Source organism: Ochotona curzoniae, unplaced genomic scaffold (assembly GCF_017591425.1).
Source record: "Ochotona curzoniae isolate NIBS_2020 unplaced genomic scaffold, NIBS_Ocur_1.0 scaffold_1037, whole genome shotgun sequence".
NCBI classification, from domain to species: Eukaryota; Metazoa; Chordata; class Mammalia; order Lagomorpha; family Ochotonidae; genus Ochotona; species Ochotona curzoniae.
The window spans coordinates 3724750-3741095 of NW_024467083.1; the positions used below are offsets into that span (position 1 = coordinate 3724750).

At 38.8% G+C, this 16346-nt stretch overlaps 1 protein-coding gene across 1 annotated transcript in view; it reads right to left on the reverse strand.

Moving 5' to 3' along the window:
* The window catches only part of HFM1 (helicase for meiosis 1), a 117998-nt gene that overhangs the window by 22745 nt on the left and 78907 nt on the right, over positions 1–16346 (reverse strand). Inside the window, 3 exon segments of the mRNA XM_040999009.1 lie at positions 11377–11510; positions 11598–11706; positions 14268–14358. Coding sequence (XP_040854943.1) covers positions 11377–11510; positions 11598–11706; positions 14268–14358 — 334 coding nt within the window.

Genomic DNA, 16346 nt, shown 5'->3' on the forward strand with positions numbered 1-16346 from the left:
GTCAGCAAAATGAAAATAAAAGCCTTGAATAAGAGTTAGCACACAGAATTATCCCAAAGTTGGAACAATTTTACAGAGTAAGAACACCTCCTGACTAGCAAACAAAGGCACTCATTTATGTTAGCAACTTTGAAAATGTGCCAAAGATCCATGTAACTACGTGAATTGACAGACATTTGGATTAACATAATTTTCTGAACCAATTTGTATTCATTCACTTTGGTAGAATAACATAAAAGCATGTATATACAAAACCTCCTCCTGTTTATATAACAGCTCCAGGTTAAAAAACAATAACAGTAGTATACATATATTTGGCATAATTTTGTAAGCTTACAATGTACTTTGCATGATCTAACTCAAATGATTGTTATCTCATTCAAGTTAAGTCTCATTGTTTAAGAATTCCAGAGATCCAACTGGAAATCCAAAAATCAGGAGACTTGATTTAGAACTTTGAAGAATTATCAGAGGTCCAAATCACTTGGTCAAAATCAAATACATTTAACTGTGCATTTTAACAAACACTATGGGCCAGATCTCACTAACAGTAACAGAAAAATGCACAAAAATTCTCAAGACACATGAAAACACTCACTCTTTAAATCAGTTACAATAGCACAGAAGAACCTTGACTCTTCACGTGAGCCCATTCTTTCTGACAGATACATCCTGAGACAAAGAGGTAGAGAATCCTATACTCCTACAGTCAAGCGCCAAAGGAAAGTGCAAGCATCAGCTGCAGAGAGGGAAAAGGTTCACGAGGAGGATTAGCTCCCACCTCCTGCTAGACATACCTGACAGTCCTGCATGGGTGAGGCACAGACTTTGGCTGAAAGCAAGACAGAACAGGGAAAGGCCAAAGTTTATCACAGATAGGCTGTTGTCCAGTCCTCACAGAGGCAGGGCTGGCTCAGCAGCTAAGTCCATACAATCATTAGCTATGCAAAGAAAGTCCATTTAGGTTGAGTCTCTCCAACCTCTGGCTTGTAAGCAGGCCATGCTGTGGTGCAGAATCTTTTCTTTAAACTCTGGAGGATCAGAGGAATCTCCCATGTCTAAGGTTGTATCCCCCCAAAATGTCTAAAGTAGATGGACTGTCTCTTTTAGATGAGGGGATAAAAACAGAAGCGTCTCTCCTGAGTGAGGGTCTCTGAAAACTCTCCCCCTGGCCGCAGAGTGCAGACAAGCCCTGCAGCCCACAGGGAAGGAAAGATGAGGGTGCGGTTACCAGAAAATCTCAGTGGTTCTTTCCTCAGTTTAGTATAGAAATAAAAAGCTGGGAATCGGTTGTAGAAGACAAATTTTGCTTGTGAAGTGATCAGGTAAATGCAGAAAGAAGAGGAAAGGGGAAAGCACCTCCAGGGAGAGAATTGGGAGATGGGATGCCTCATGAAAGGAGAGAGGGAGAGAAATGAAAGGTTTGAGGAAGGAGCTTGGGTTTTTAAGCATTCTCTGACCCCTCCTTGTTGGATGGGAGCCTGCAGTTTCCCATTGGAGGTCCCTCAACCAGTTAGGAAATGGCTGGGCAATTCTTGTGCCACCAACTTGAAGATGTGACCAAGATTTTAGCGGGCCTGGATGGTCTTAGGATATGTATTTGTCAGAACAGTATGTGCAGAGAGCGATCAGTTCTGTTTACCAGTGGCATGCTAGAACTGGGTCTCTTCCTGGTCAAATACATATGGTCGCTCTGCACCTGAAGGGAAATGCTTGTCCTAAGCTTGAGTTGACAACAAGCCCGATTTTAACAATAAGCCTTCCCAGCAAGTCTTAGCAAAGGTGTTGGGAGCTAGAGTTTGGAGAGAAGATGCCATCCTGGCTACTGCTTAGGTAGTGACTAGGCAGGTGTAGAGATAAAGAAGTTTGGTGAGAATAAAAATTCTCCCCAGTACGCTTCCTTTGAGACATGGGTGCATGGAAAAGACCTGATAAAGGAGACCCAGAAACACATTTAAGAAAGAAGGAAAATAGATACTAGAGATCTTACTGGAGGGCCTGTCTCCAAAGATGAGGCAGTGTGACAATCTTACCTACTGAGGAGCCTAGAGGCAAAGCAAGCCTGTCTGCAAAAAGCTTCAACACAGAACTCACGAGAAAGCTAGCAAACGCTGCTTAGTGTGGCCAGGAATCGGAATTTGTAGAAACTGAGTTTTTGGCAGTATAGAGAGAATTTAGAGGAGCAATAAGTAGAGAAAGAAATGGAGGACTTGTCAGGGCCTGGGGGCAAATCAAGGATTCACTGAGGCATACAGCACACAACTCATGGCTTTGCCCTGTCTCATCGACAAACTGATCTCTATGGAAGCAAGAGGAGAGTACAGATTTCAGCTTGACACCCTACTGGGATGTTGGAGACTGGGGGTCCCATGAGGGAACCCTCTGAAAGATGCCAGATTGTATCCCTGGCCTGAATTTCAGAATTGCTCCAAGACCTTCCCTGGCCTCATGCAACAGGCCTGCTCCACGAAAGGAAATGCTGTTCGACAGAACCAACATTCCCAGAGCTGAAAGGAAAAGTAATCTCTGTTCTAGGGATTATTCTAGCCTTGTCAGGAAGCCTGGCAACCACGAAAAAATGACTGACAGGAAGCTGGGGTTTCTGAGAGCAAGTGGCTAATGGAAGAGAACAAGGGTCTCTGAAAAGCCGAAGTTAGAGGGCCCCAGCATGGTAGCCTAGTGGCTGAAGTCCTCTCCTTTAATGCAGAGGGATCCCATATGGGCACCGATTCTAATCCTGGCAGCCCTGCTTACCATCCAGCTCCCCGCTCGCAGCATGAGAAAGCAATAGAGGATGGCCAAAGGCCTTGAGACCCTGCACCTATGTTGGAGACCCAGAAGATGCTCCTGGCTCCTGGCTTCAGATTGGCTCAGCTCCATCCATTGTAGCCACTTGGGGAGTGAATCATCAGATGGAAGGTCTTCCTTTCTGTCTCTCCTCCTCTCTGTATATCTGACTTTGCACTAAAATAAATATATATATTTTTTAAAAGGCAGAATTTAGAGCAGTCCAGTCTGCTTGCTCACCATCCGACGAGATGATCCAATCCGATGCTGGGTGAAGTCGAATTTGAGCTGGATCCATGTAGCACCGGAGTTCAATCTGAGTCACAGCACCAAAACTGTGGGTGTATGGTCCCAAGACTTTGGCCCATTCTCTGCTGTTTTCTCAGGTCGTTAGCAGGCAGCTGGATCAGAAGTGGAGCACTCAGGACACAAGCTGACACTGATTTGGGCTAACTGCACCACAGACAGAAGCTTAGTCTCTACTATGCCAAGAGGCTGCCCCTCCCCAAATCTTACAGTCAATTTGTTTTAAAAAAGTTATTTCATAATATTACCTGACTTTTAAGGTATTTAGACTTCAGGGATTTTGATTTTTGGGGGATACCAACCCTTGGAATTGCAGCATTCAGATGATTGTGTCTTGGGATTGTATCTGGGTCGCCTCGCATTGGACACTAGCTTCTGTGACTTCAGGGAAAGTGAGGGAATGAACAGGGGCACTTAAGGCCCTGCCCCATCCCTCTACTCTCCTCAGGCTAATGGCAAAATCATCCTGCTCCTGCCCATGTTCTCCGAGGCACAGAGGGACTCTCACAGGCTATTTCAGCGCCCCTGTTAAGCCTAACATACTACCTTGCCCTCTCTGTGTCTTCAGCACAGGATGGACTCTGGGACTGTCCCCACCTTCTCACACCAAATAGGGAAAGTGACATTCCTTTTGCTCTTAGGTCTCCAAAAGGAGAGTGTTGTACTATTCCTCAAACTTGTCTGCTATCTTAACTTCAAAATAAGAACAGAAGAAACCTGGGCATAGACTGTCAGGTATTAGCACTTAAGCTATTTTTTTCTGACATTTTTCCTTTTCCCCCAATCTAGAGAATCTTTAGTGTCAAAGATAGAAAAACTGTGACTTTGACACATCAGCTGTTTTTTTCAATTCTTTTGTTTCAAGTTTAGCCCATATTTTTAAGTTAATTAAAAATGAAAAACAAGGATATGTCAATTCTTTCTTGATGAATGACTAGTTCCTAGTTCCCAGGAAAATGAAAACAAAAAATAAAACAATAAGCAATATTAGTTAATATAGCAAAGAATATTCCATTATAAATGAGCTATTTTTTGTTTGTTTTCCATATAAAACTACATTTTAAATACATGTAAGAAATACTTTAATTTTCCATAATGGATGATCTTCTAACTATTTTTCTAATATTTAATATTTAAAATTATTTCATATGCCATTGATAAGTGCTTGGTTTTAAATAACCTTTCAGCACAAATTTGTATGTAAATATCAACTATGTAATTAACTTCTTATGCCTTTCTACATTTACTCCATTCTCCAACCTCATTGCTTTTATACCCCAATACTCAAAAGAATTCTGCAGCTTTTCTTTTGGCAAAGTTTGACAATATCTATGTGTTGTCCATTAAGAAGTCCAGAAACTAAATCTTATGTAGATTAGGTCCTACCCATGAGAATGGCTTACATCCAGAAATCAACAACTTCTGGTGACAAAAAAGGTGTCCTACTCCATTGCTGATGGAATTATAAATAAAACAGATATTGGCTATATAATCTGATGGCTATAATGTTAATTTTTTGAAGCATTTGGTAATCCTAAAGACCCATGTAGTTTTAGTGTACTTTTTAATCACTGTTAACATGGATCATCTGCAGCATTTCAAAGGCAGAAAGTAACAGCAACTAGGAGACAAACTGTATTTAGAGCTGAGGTATTATTATTCATAGCTAGGAAAGATTTATTAATACACTGGAGAAAGAAAAAATATTAGATACACTTTTCATTTCTTAATAAAAGATAAAAATTTAATAAAAGTGAATGCTGAGGTATAAAACTAGAGGAACTGGAATAGAAAAAGCAGGGAACCAACCTGGATTCCAGTTATGGCTCTACCAAGTATTTGCTGAAAAATTATGGGCAAGTAATAAAATATTTGGGGTGGGGAGCTCAGTTTTAAGATGAAGTTCTGAACTAGAATCTCTAAGGTTCTTTCACTGCATAATTAGATTTCCCTCCTATCTCAAAAATACATATATCAAGCTAATCCTCTGCCTGCAAGTGTCAGCATCCCTTGTGGGAACTGGCTCAAGTTGCGGGTACTCCACTTCCAAACCAGTCCCCTGCTTGTGGCCTGGGAAAGCAGCAAAGGATGGTTCAAGTGTTTCACTCCTGTGCCCATGGGCTAGACATGAAAAAAACTCCTGGCTTCAGTTGAGCCCAGCTTTGGCTGTTGTGGCCATCTGAAGAATGTGCCAGTGGGCAGAAGATTCTCTCTCTCTGCCTCTCCTCCTTTCTCTGTAAATGTGCTTTCCAATGACAAGAAATAATACATCTTTAATATAGAGGGATAGATAGATAGATAGACAGCAACAATATACTTCTGTGGTATCATGGCTTAAGCTGCTCTTGGGACACCTGTAACCCTATGAAGTGCCTGGACTTGAGTCCTACCTCAGATTCCAATACAACTTCTTGCAAATGTGTGTCCTGAGCTGCAGCAGATGCATCCTGGTCTTCAGGATGGAGACTCCAGGATGGAGTCCTCAGCTCCTGGCTTCTGACCTAGTCCCAGTTGTTGCTGGCATTTGGGGAATGAAACAGTAGATATCCCGGGACCTGGGGAGGGTGGGAAATTGGGTGGGCCTTCTCCCTTAATACCCCCCTTTAAACATGAAGGAAACAATATGGAAATAATAGTCTTACCCACTTTCCTATAGCCCTTGAACCTTTTTACCCTAGTTAACTATGTAAAGATTGTCAAAAATAATTTTAAAAAATTTAAAAAAGAAACAGTAGATATCACTCTGCCTTCTAAATAGATTTAAAAAAAAAAAGAAAAGAAAGAAAAAACTTTAAGAGTAAATGATGTTTGTAATTTCCAATGGTAAAAGTTTTAAGTTTCAGGGCCTGAGCTGCGGTACAGAAGGTTAAACCACTGCCTGCAATACTAGCATCCCATATCAGCACCTGTTCAAGTCCCAGCTGCTCCTCTTCTGATTCAGCTCCCTGCCAGTGCACCTGGGAAAGCAGTGGAAGATGAGCCAAATGCTTGGATCCCTACCACCTATGAGAGACCTGGATGGAATTCTAGGCTCTTGCCTTCAGTCTGCCACCTGTAGCCATTTCAGGAGCAAATGAGCAGGTGGAAGCTCTCTTTCTTTATCCCTCTCTAACTCTGCTTTTCAAATGACGTTTAAAAATCTTTGTTTAAAGTCCTAAGTTTCCAAACTGATCAATACAGAAATTTCTTTAAAGATGGCTTTATTATGTGGATTACATGTACAGCTCCCAAAGGAGTGAATCCATCTATTGTCATAAAGAAGTACTTTAGGAAAAATGCTAATGTCAGCATAACTTAAATTACTTAAAAAAATTATAGCTACAACGTGTAAATATGTAAGTGCAGGCTGATATACATTTTTTCTAAATCTTTCAGAACAGAATACTATGAAGGGTTTTTGTTACTGTTTATTTGGTTTTGCTTATAAGACTTTTTAAGGCATGCTAGTTTACAGAAAGGTTTCCAAATTGGAAAAAAAAAAGATTGCTCTTTTTGAATTATCTGCTTTTATTATGTTAATTAAAACAAAACTCTACAGAGTCTAAGTGCCTCTCAAGCTACATAAACAATATCCAGTTGATACATGAGACTTATAAAGATAATTTACACAGTTGGTGAAGAAAAAACCTATACTGAAAGGCAATTAAACAAGAGCTATATCACCATACTGTATTTTAAATAGGAAATACATGTGCAGAAAACCAAGTAATCATCATTACTCTTACAAACTTGTCTTCTGGAATGGATTCCCTTAAAATTCTGATATAGTCTCCTTTCTTTGCCACTTGAAAGAAGTGTGTTTCATACTTAATGTGTGTATAAGCATCTGGGGGTCTTGTTAAAATGCAGATCCTGCTTCAGAGGGCCCAAGTGAGGTCTCAGACACTGAGCTTCTAACCAGCTCCCAGGAGTTTCCTATATTTTGTCTTACAGTCAAACTTTGAGTATCCAGGAATTGAAATGACAAATAATAAGAAATGCTAAGTTTAGCTGAGCCTGAACTTTCTTCTCACTGATACCTTACCAATTCCTATAAAAAGTCTTATGCACAGACACCTGTTATTATCTAGCCTTAATGTTATCCACATGACTCTCAGGTGAGAGGTTTTCAAAGAGCACTTCAAAGGTCCCTCTGCTGAGCTTGATCAGGATGTTTTCTAGAAACTGGCTTATGGTAAGAGACTCTGCATGATTCTAACAAGAATAAAATGGGCACATTTATAAATGGATTTAGAAGACAAAACTCACAAAGATTTATTTTCTAATTACATTTTAAAGTCATAATAATATGCATATACTTCTCTGATCATACACCAACAAACAGTTTATTTGTTGATAGATAAGATTGTTACTACAGGTGATAGAGTAGGAAGATCTGCTGAAAGCATGAGAAAGCATCACAGGTAGGAGATCTTGCATAAACCTTGTGGTTGATGATGATGTGTGTAGAAAGTTAGCAGCTTGCCAAGTGCTTTTGGAACTCAGATCATACAAATGAACACTGTATTACTTCTCCCCTTTTCAATGGGTCATTTAAGTGCACATAAGCATTTCTTTCTGGTACAAATGGCTACCACCTATTGAAATATGTTATGCATCCATCCTTAACTAAAATCTTTCCATACATCAGCTCATTAAATTTCACTATACATCTACAATTTAGATGTTATAAAGCCAAGAAAACAAGAAGCCTACTAAGGAACTTTTTGAGAAAACGTTTTAACTAAGTTAACACAGATTTCTGTGAAAAGTTCTGTTGTATGACTTGGTCTATATGAATCAATAAATCCAATATATTTAAAAACTTAAAAACAGGAAAACTAAGTTATTATTCACACTGTGAAAAGAACAACCAGCAACTGGACTCTTTTATATATAACATCAGGCTTTTGGTTATATTTATTGAATGTACATAGCATTTTCCAGGTAGACATTTACTCAAAGTGAGGCATGTTTATGACAACTCTATCAGCTGTCATTTATTTTGATTACTCAGGAAGTGAATCTATTATCTACTCAAGTGTTTTTCCAATTGACATGACCAAAAGAACTACCAGAATATTTGCTGTAACTACCAAATTTCTAAGGCTCCTCCATTAGTGATACTCAATCAGAAAACGTCAGATGAACTACTCGTATTCATATATTTAATATAATTATCCATATTTTTCTTATAACCAAGCAAGTTTGGGAAATACTAGTTTAGAAAATACTCCTTATGTTTCTAAGCTTAGCATCAGAAGCCTCCCAAGGTTTGGCCTTGAGAAACATTTCCAACAGCTATAATATTAAGCTGTTTAAAGGAATTTTAATTATTCCACAAGTAGATGCCTTTGGGCCTTTGTTCAGGCTGTTCTTTCCATTTTTTTTCACATCTCTGTCTCCATAATCACATTCATCTTTCAAGATTCAGCTCATATTTTAACCTCTCATAAAGGCTTCATTGATCTTCCTGGCTAGAATTGTATTCCCCCTCTTTAAACCTCTGTTGCAGTGATAGTCAAAGTGTGGTCCCTCAGCCAGCATTATCTGTTAGAAATGCTCATTCTTTAAGTCCGCTCCAGACCTACCAAGCAGAACCTCCAGGTATAGCATCAAACAACTTGTTTTTAAACAAATCCTTCATGTGACTCCAGTGTATCCTGAGACTTGAGGCACACTGCTCCAATGTATTCTAATATAACTGGGATAACTTCAAGTTTTTTGTGCTTTGCAGGTACAAGGGTACTTGACAAATTCCATGGGAAATGTAGATTGTGAAAAACTGTGCTTGGTTTTAAAGAAATTTTTGCATTGAAGTAAATCTAACTTTAATTCCATTTTCTCATAAACTTTCTGAAGTACCCACTTGTTGCAGCTTTACAAATTGAAGTTCATATGGAACCCATACAGCAAATAAATTTAAAAATCAACACTGCTTAGGGTGCCTATATACTACCTGTCAAGAAGTCAGTATGAGATGTAATTCTTCAGAAAATAAGATAAAACAGCTCCAATAAAAGCTAACAATTTTAGTATTCATAACATTGAAAGACAAGCTAAATAAAAGTAATCTACACTGATTAATGTTCCATTTATTGTTGCTCCAAATTGGACAACAGTAGGTTCAAATAGTCATTGGATTCCTTAAGTATCAAATATAGTAAATAATATAACAAAATCCTCAATGATAATACTCGTGAACAATTCATATAATAGATTCACTGGCTCAACATTACTTTGCCTTCAGAGAATAGCTTTTTATAGTTAAGAGAATACAAAACTGAAAATTTAAATTAATCACTGCCAAAATCCAATGAAAATCAAATTAATTAACTAAGCAATTATTACTAAGTGAAACTTAATTATCATATTATTGAAACAAAGCTACTGTAGAAGTCACTTTCAAGAAGTCATAAGGGGAAAATAAATCCATCTGTATATTTTATTGCTAAAGCAAACAAACATCAAGTTCAAAAGAAAACATCTGAAAAATTATAAGCTACTTTTTAAAAATAGAAAGTATCTGTTGTGATTATTTGTATTTATACTTTTTCTTATTAATACAAGAAGTACTTTTTGTTCTAGAAAATACCATCAAATATTCCCAGGAAACACTTCATTTCATCAGCTTCATCATTGGAATAACTAGTGAAAGAAAAAGCAGATGGAAAAAAAATCACTATTTTTGTAACAATTTATTTTAAAATACACAATTCTTTTGATATAATCATCATCTTCATCATTATGGCAGTTAGTTAAGCAGATAGAAGATGGGTTGAGACAATCACATTCCATAACAGAGTGTCAGGGTTAGAGCCCTGGCTCTGCTTCTGATACAGCTTCCTGTTAATGTGCACCCAGGGGACAAACAGTGATGGCTGAAGAGCTTAGATCCTTGTCACCCAAATGGGAGACCCAGATTGAGTCCCAGGCTCCCAGCTTCAGCCTGGCTCAGCTGTTAGGGTACATTTCTCAAATGCTTTGGTGCCAGCTTGGTGGTATATCAGACTAAACCTCTGCCTGCAGCAACAGGATCCCATATGAGTGGTAATTTGTGTTCTATCTGCTTCACTTCCAATAGAATTCTTTGTTTATGGCCTGGGAAAGCAGTGAAAGATCACCCAAGGCCCTGGGACTCTACACCCATGTGGGAGACCCAGAAGCAGTCCCTGGCTCCCAGCTTCAGATCAGTTCTGCTCTGGCCATTCTGACCATTGGAGTAAACCAGTGGATGGAAGACCTCTCTGTCTCTCCTAAGTCTGTAAAATACGCCTTTCAAATAAACTTATCTTAAAAAAAAACCCAAACTTTGGATAACAAAAATTCTTTAAAATTTTTTTGAATCAAAAAAATGATTTTAGAAAGGAATGTTGCTTATGATTAAAACACACCACTTGTGTAATATAAAATACATTTGAAGATCATTGTGAGATTATTAGGAAGTCTGTGTGGGGAAAAATGAACCTAAAGGTAGGATCAAGTCTCTTTTATGTATTTCTTTAAGCATACTGGAAGGTAATATTTTAAAAAACTGTAAAGAGGTATTTAATATTCAAGGACAGAGAAAGTACTATAGCTTTCCTTCTAAAAATGTGAAATAATCCAGTGGTTGAAATACAACTTGAACTTTTGCAAAACTGCTGACATAATTTGTAGTTTTCAAGTGACTTTATATTTTGCATGATCAATATACTATGCTAAAATCAGGAAAAATAAGTATATCTTCTCAATATAACATTTTATAATAAATTAGTATCACTGAATAAGTTTTCAAAAAATCGAAATAGCTAATGCTATGAAAACCTTAAGGAGCTTAGTTCATCAGTAGTTTACTATTTCAATGGCTGGAAAGTTAGGCTGTATTCTTTAAAATGAACCAAGGAAAAAAGAATGCTGAATTTCTTTGTACCAAGTTTTTGTTGTTGTTGTCGTTTTGTCTTTCTAGATTTTTAAAATTTATTTATTTATTTTTATTGGAAAGTCAGAAAGAAGGATATCCCATCCACTAGTTCACTCTCTAAGTGGCCACAATGACTGGAGATGAGCTGATTAGAAGCCAGTCACCAGAAGCTTCTTCCAGGTCTTCCACGTGGGCACAGGGTCCCAAGGTTTTGGGCCATCTTCTACTGCTTCCCAGTCCACAAACAGAGAACTGGAAGGGAAGTGGAGCAGCTGAGACATGAATCGGCACCCATATAGGATCCTGGCACGTGCAAGGCAAGGACTTTTAACCACTAGGCTAATGTGCCAAGCCCTGTAACAATTTTTGTTGGTGTAATCATATCTTTAAAGAACTCTTACCTGAAATCAGTTCCCCTTTTATATTCATTTTCTCTAAAAAAAAATTCCACATTCTTAGAATTTGATTTTTGGTGGGAGTTAATGATCTTGATCTCTGGTGACAGTGCTTGTCGTCTTCCTTCTTGTAAATGAACCTGTATTTCAATGAAAATAGGAACAATCATTCAATGCTTAGTAGTTAGGCAAAATGTGAAAGAAAACAATGAAAGACTTCCGCTTACCATGTTTCCACTTCCAGCTTTTTGAGGTGATTGCATCAAGCAGGATGCACCAAACTTGGACATAGAGTTTGATAAATAAATATCTGCCTTCTCGTGTGATGAAACAACACTGAAAATGAAAATTATGTGTTACATGTAGTAAACCAGAAAAGCAAGCCATTCTACGTTGTATCAACAGTGATTTTGGAGGGAATATAATCAAAGTGAACTATACTTAGCTCAAAAAATTAATGTAGCTTTTTAATATACATGAATAACTTGGTATATTTCCCTTTTTAGCTCAAATTACAAGTTATGTATTCTAAATTAAGCAAGAGTACACTTTTAAAGAGATCACATAATCATGTAATGATTTTTAATTAAAATTGAGGTTTAAGCTTAATTGTCTGTTAACCAGAATTTTACGAATCCTTTTTAAAGATATTTATTTATCTGAAAGAAAGAGTTACAGAAAAAGAGAGATTCTTCCATTTGCTGGTTCATTGCCCAAATGGCCTTAACTAAGGCTAGACAAGGAGGAAGCCAGGAACCAGAAACTTCATGGGTCTCCAATATTGGTACAGGTCCCTAAGGGTTTAGACCACCTTCTGTTTTCCCAGGTGAATTAGCAAGGAGCTGGATTGTAAATGGAGCAGCCAGGTCATGAACCAGCACCCACATAGGATGCTGGTATGACAGGCAGCTGGCTGACTCATTACACCACAATGTTGGCCCAAAAGGCGTTTTCAAACTTCAACTCACTTAACTTTTAATTTCCTTTCCCAATTTTATAATCACTAAACGCATCTAATTATCTCCTAACTAACTATACGGGAATTTGTCCTTAACCCTTTGTATTAAATGCATTCAATAAAACTTAATTATAGGGCCCAGCGTGGTGGCACAATGGCGCAAGTGGTTAAGGTCCTCGCCTTACACACCCGGAATCCCATATGGGTGCCAGTTCTAATCCCGGAAGCCCCACTTCCCATCCAGCTCCCTGCCTGTGGCCTGGGAAAGCAGTAGAGGACAGCCCAAAGCTTTGGGGCCCTGCACCCGTGTGGGAGACCTGGAAGAGGCTCCTGGCTTCGGACTGGCATAGCATCGGCCGTTGTGCTCACGGAAGATCTTCCTCTCTGTCTCTCCTCTCTGTATATCTGCCTTTCCAATAAAAATAAAATAAATCTTTAAAAAAAAAGTCCAACCCCTGTTTCTAGCACCTCTGTTAGTCCTACCCTCTACAATTCATTCCACATGATGTTGCTATTTTTTTTTTTAATTAAATTGTTTTTTGGTGCTGAAATATCATGGATAGTTCTTCACTACCTACCAGAGGAAAAAAAGTTTTTAATTGAGATGTCTGGAGGAGTACATTTAACCTACAAATAGTTATCATTTTCAGAAGGGTGCTGTAGAGTACATAATTTTTTAAATTATGTGTTGAAAGTAGAGAATCATGTGACATCACACAAAAACTTACATAGAATCAGAACATCTGATGAACACTATACTCACTTCTCCTGATTGCTTTCTTCAGATGAGCACTCCATAGTTGGTCTTGGCCCATCATTTTATTAAAGCAATGAGTTTGTGACCTGTCCTACCGAATAAGATAAGGTATCTAATCATGGCATTCAGATGCCTTAAAATCAGTTCTTGACAATGTCAGCATTATGCCAGGACTACATCCCACACTTTGATTATCCTTGACCACATGAAATCTTTTCAAGCCTTTTTTTCTTTGCATATACTTCTTTATACTTGGAATGCCTATCTACTGGTTTTTATCGTGTTATACTCCTATTCAGGAAGGGGTCTTGTGTTAAAGTAGACTGAGAAGTAAACTTGGGAGTCCTGGCTACTCTGCTTCCAATCCGACTTCCTGTTGATGTGCATTCTAGTAGGCAGCAGATGATGGCTGGAGTACTTGACCAGCCACGTGGGGACCAAGATTGAATTCCAGCCACTTAGTTTTGGCCTGGACCAATTCCAGCAGATGGAAGCTTGCCCATGATCACTCTTTCACTGAAGAAAAATGAATAAAAATAATAAACAATAAAAATTTAAAACTCCTTCAGTTTTCATGGCTTATGAAAAATATAGATTCAAGGATTCTAGTCCCAGAGACCATGATTCTTTAATGTGGAAATCAGAAAGTATAATTTTTAAAAGCGAAGCAATCCATTTATTTACTTATTTTGAAAATTAGAATTGCAGAGACAGAGAAGGAAAGAGAGATATTGCATCTGCTAGTTAATTTCCCCAGGTGGCTGCAACAGTCAGTGCTGGCTGTGCCAAATCTGGAAGCCCAGAGCTTCATCTGGGTCTCTCATGTGGGTAAAATACACCCAAGTACTTGGGACAGCTTCCAATGCTTTTCTCAGGCCATTCCCGGGAACTGGATTAAAAGTGGAGCAGCTGGGACACAAACTGGTGCCCACAAGGGATGTCAGCATTGTAGGCAGCAGCTTTACCTTCTATGCCACAATGACAACCCCCAAAATGTACATTTTTAATATGCAACCATGGGTCATGTTGGTGCAGGAGTTTGACAACAGCCTCTAAGAAATATCTCTGTGAGATTAAGAAGGGTTCAATTAACTAATATCTTATAGTTACTGATACCTCATGACTTCATTCCCATTTCCAATTATGTGTCTAGATGATATAAACCAAAGTTCCCAAACTTGCCTGTTTGATGCTTCTCTTTGGAATTTTCTCTTTGATTCTTGGAGAGGTAGCTTATATCCCCCAGTACTTGAACTCATAGGGTTTCCAAATCCTATGCAAAGAAACAATATTTTAAAATAAAATGCCAGGAAACAGCTAAATGAAGCTTTCACAAGTTTTATAAGAAAGAGAGGAATCATTCTCAATACTCGAATTTATATAAACAAATAAGGGTAAAAAGCTTGAGGAGTAAAACTGTAAAATATGTAAATTAGAATAATAGTACTATGTTCAAAGATTCTCAAACCACCGTTTATGTATCGATTTTAATTCATGTAAAGGATCAAGTTAAAACTGATTCAATATTTTCAATGTTATGCAGGTAATTAAATGCTTTATACTTGAGGCAAAGAGATATTTGTTGAGACTAATTTTCCTAGTGACAAATTAGTGACTATCTCCTCATAAGATTAGGCCACCTTAAAAGAACAGTACATAGTAAAACACAATACAACACATAGTGATACGTAATTCTGAAGTAGTGATCAACAGTTGCTTGATGATATAGAATTTGTGCCTGTTGTCTCTGTGTCTAGGAGATTTTCCGGGCCTATTTTTTGAGGTGTCAAATCCTTATCTTCTTGAGAAAAGCACTAGTTCTTGTGGCAGACATCTGGTACAGAAGTTAACAAGCCACTTAAAATGTCCCCATTGCATACCAATGTAGCTAGGCGCAAGCCCCAGCTCCATTCCCAATCCCTGGCTCTTGCTAGTGTGCCCTGGGAGTCAGCAGGTGATAGCTCAAGCACTTGAGTCTTGTCATCCATGTGAGAGACCCATATTGAGTTACAGGACCTTGCCTTTAGATCAGCCAACCCAGCTTTGGCTGTTTCAGGTCTCTGAGGAGGGAATCAGTTGATGAGATATCTCTTTCCTTATTTCTCCTTCAAATGCATACACGTTTATTTTTAATCACTGCACTGTTCTCAGGCCCCCTAATACAATAATGTTTCAACTTCTGCTTCCCATAGAAAGACTTTTAAAGGATTTATTTATTTATTTGAAAAGCAGAGTTAGAGAGAGAGAGAGAAAGAGAGAGAAAGAGAGCGAGAGAGAGAGAGAGATCTCCCATTTATTGGATTACTCCCTAGATGGTCACAATGACAAAGAATGTACCAGGCTAAAGCCAGGAGTCAAAAATCTTTTCTTTTTTTTTTTAAGATTTATTTATTTTTATTACAAAGTCAGATATACAGAGAGGAGGAGAGACAGAGAGGAAGATCTTCTGTCCGATGATTCACTCCCCAAGTGAGCGCAACGGCCAGTACTGCGCCAATCCGAAGCTGGGAACAAGGAACTTCTTCTGGGTCTCCCACACGGGTGCAGGGTCCCAAAGCATCGGGCTGTCCTTGACTGCTTTCCCAGGTCACTAGCAGGGAGCTGGATGGCAAGTGGAGCTGCCGGGATTAGAACCGGCACCCATATGGGATTCCGGGTGCGTTCAAGGCGAGGACTTTAACCACTAGGCCACCATGCCGGGCCTGTCAAAAATCTTAAGCTGCGTGTCCTTCATAGGTGGCAGGAGCCCAAACACTTTACTTTTCCTTGGTCATTAGTAGGGAACTGGATCAAAAGTGGAGAAGCTTAAACATGATCCGGCATTGATATAGAATGCTGGCAATGCAAGCAGTGGCTTTACCTACCATGACAAAACACTGGCCCCAGCAAGATTTTTTCAACTTTTCCTTATTGATTTAATTATTTGAAAGACAAAGTTACAGAGAGAGAAGGAGAGACACAAAGGGAAATCTTCCACCCACTAGTTTACTTCCCAAATGGCTGCATAGGCCAGGGCTGGGACAGGCTGAAGCCAGAAGCCTGGAGCTTCTTCTGGGGCTCCCATGTGAATGTGCTGAAGCCAAGAGCCTGGAGCTTCTTCTGGGGTTCCCATGTGAATGTGAGGTCCATGCACTCAGGCAGTTTTCCATTGCTTTCCCAATTGCGTTAGCAGAAGCTGATTCAGAAGTAGAGTAGACACTTCCAATGTCACCCATATGGGATGACAGCATCACAGGCAAAGGCTTAAACAAGTACACTACA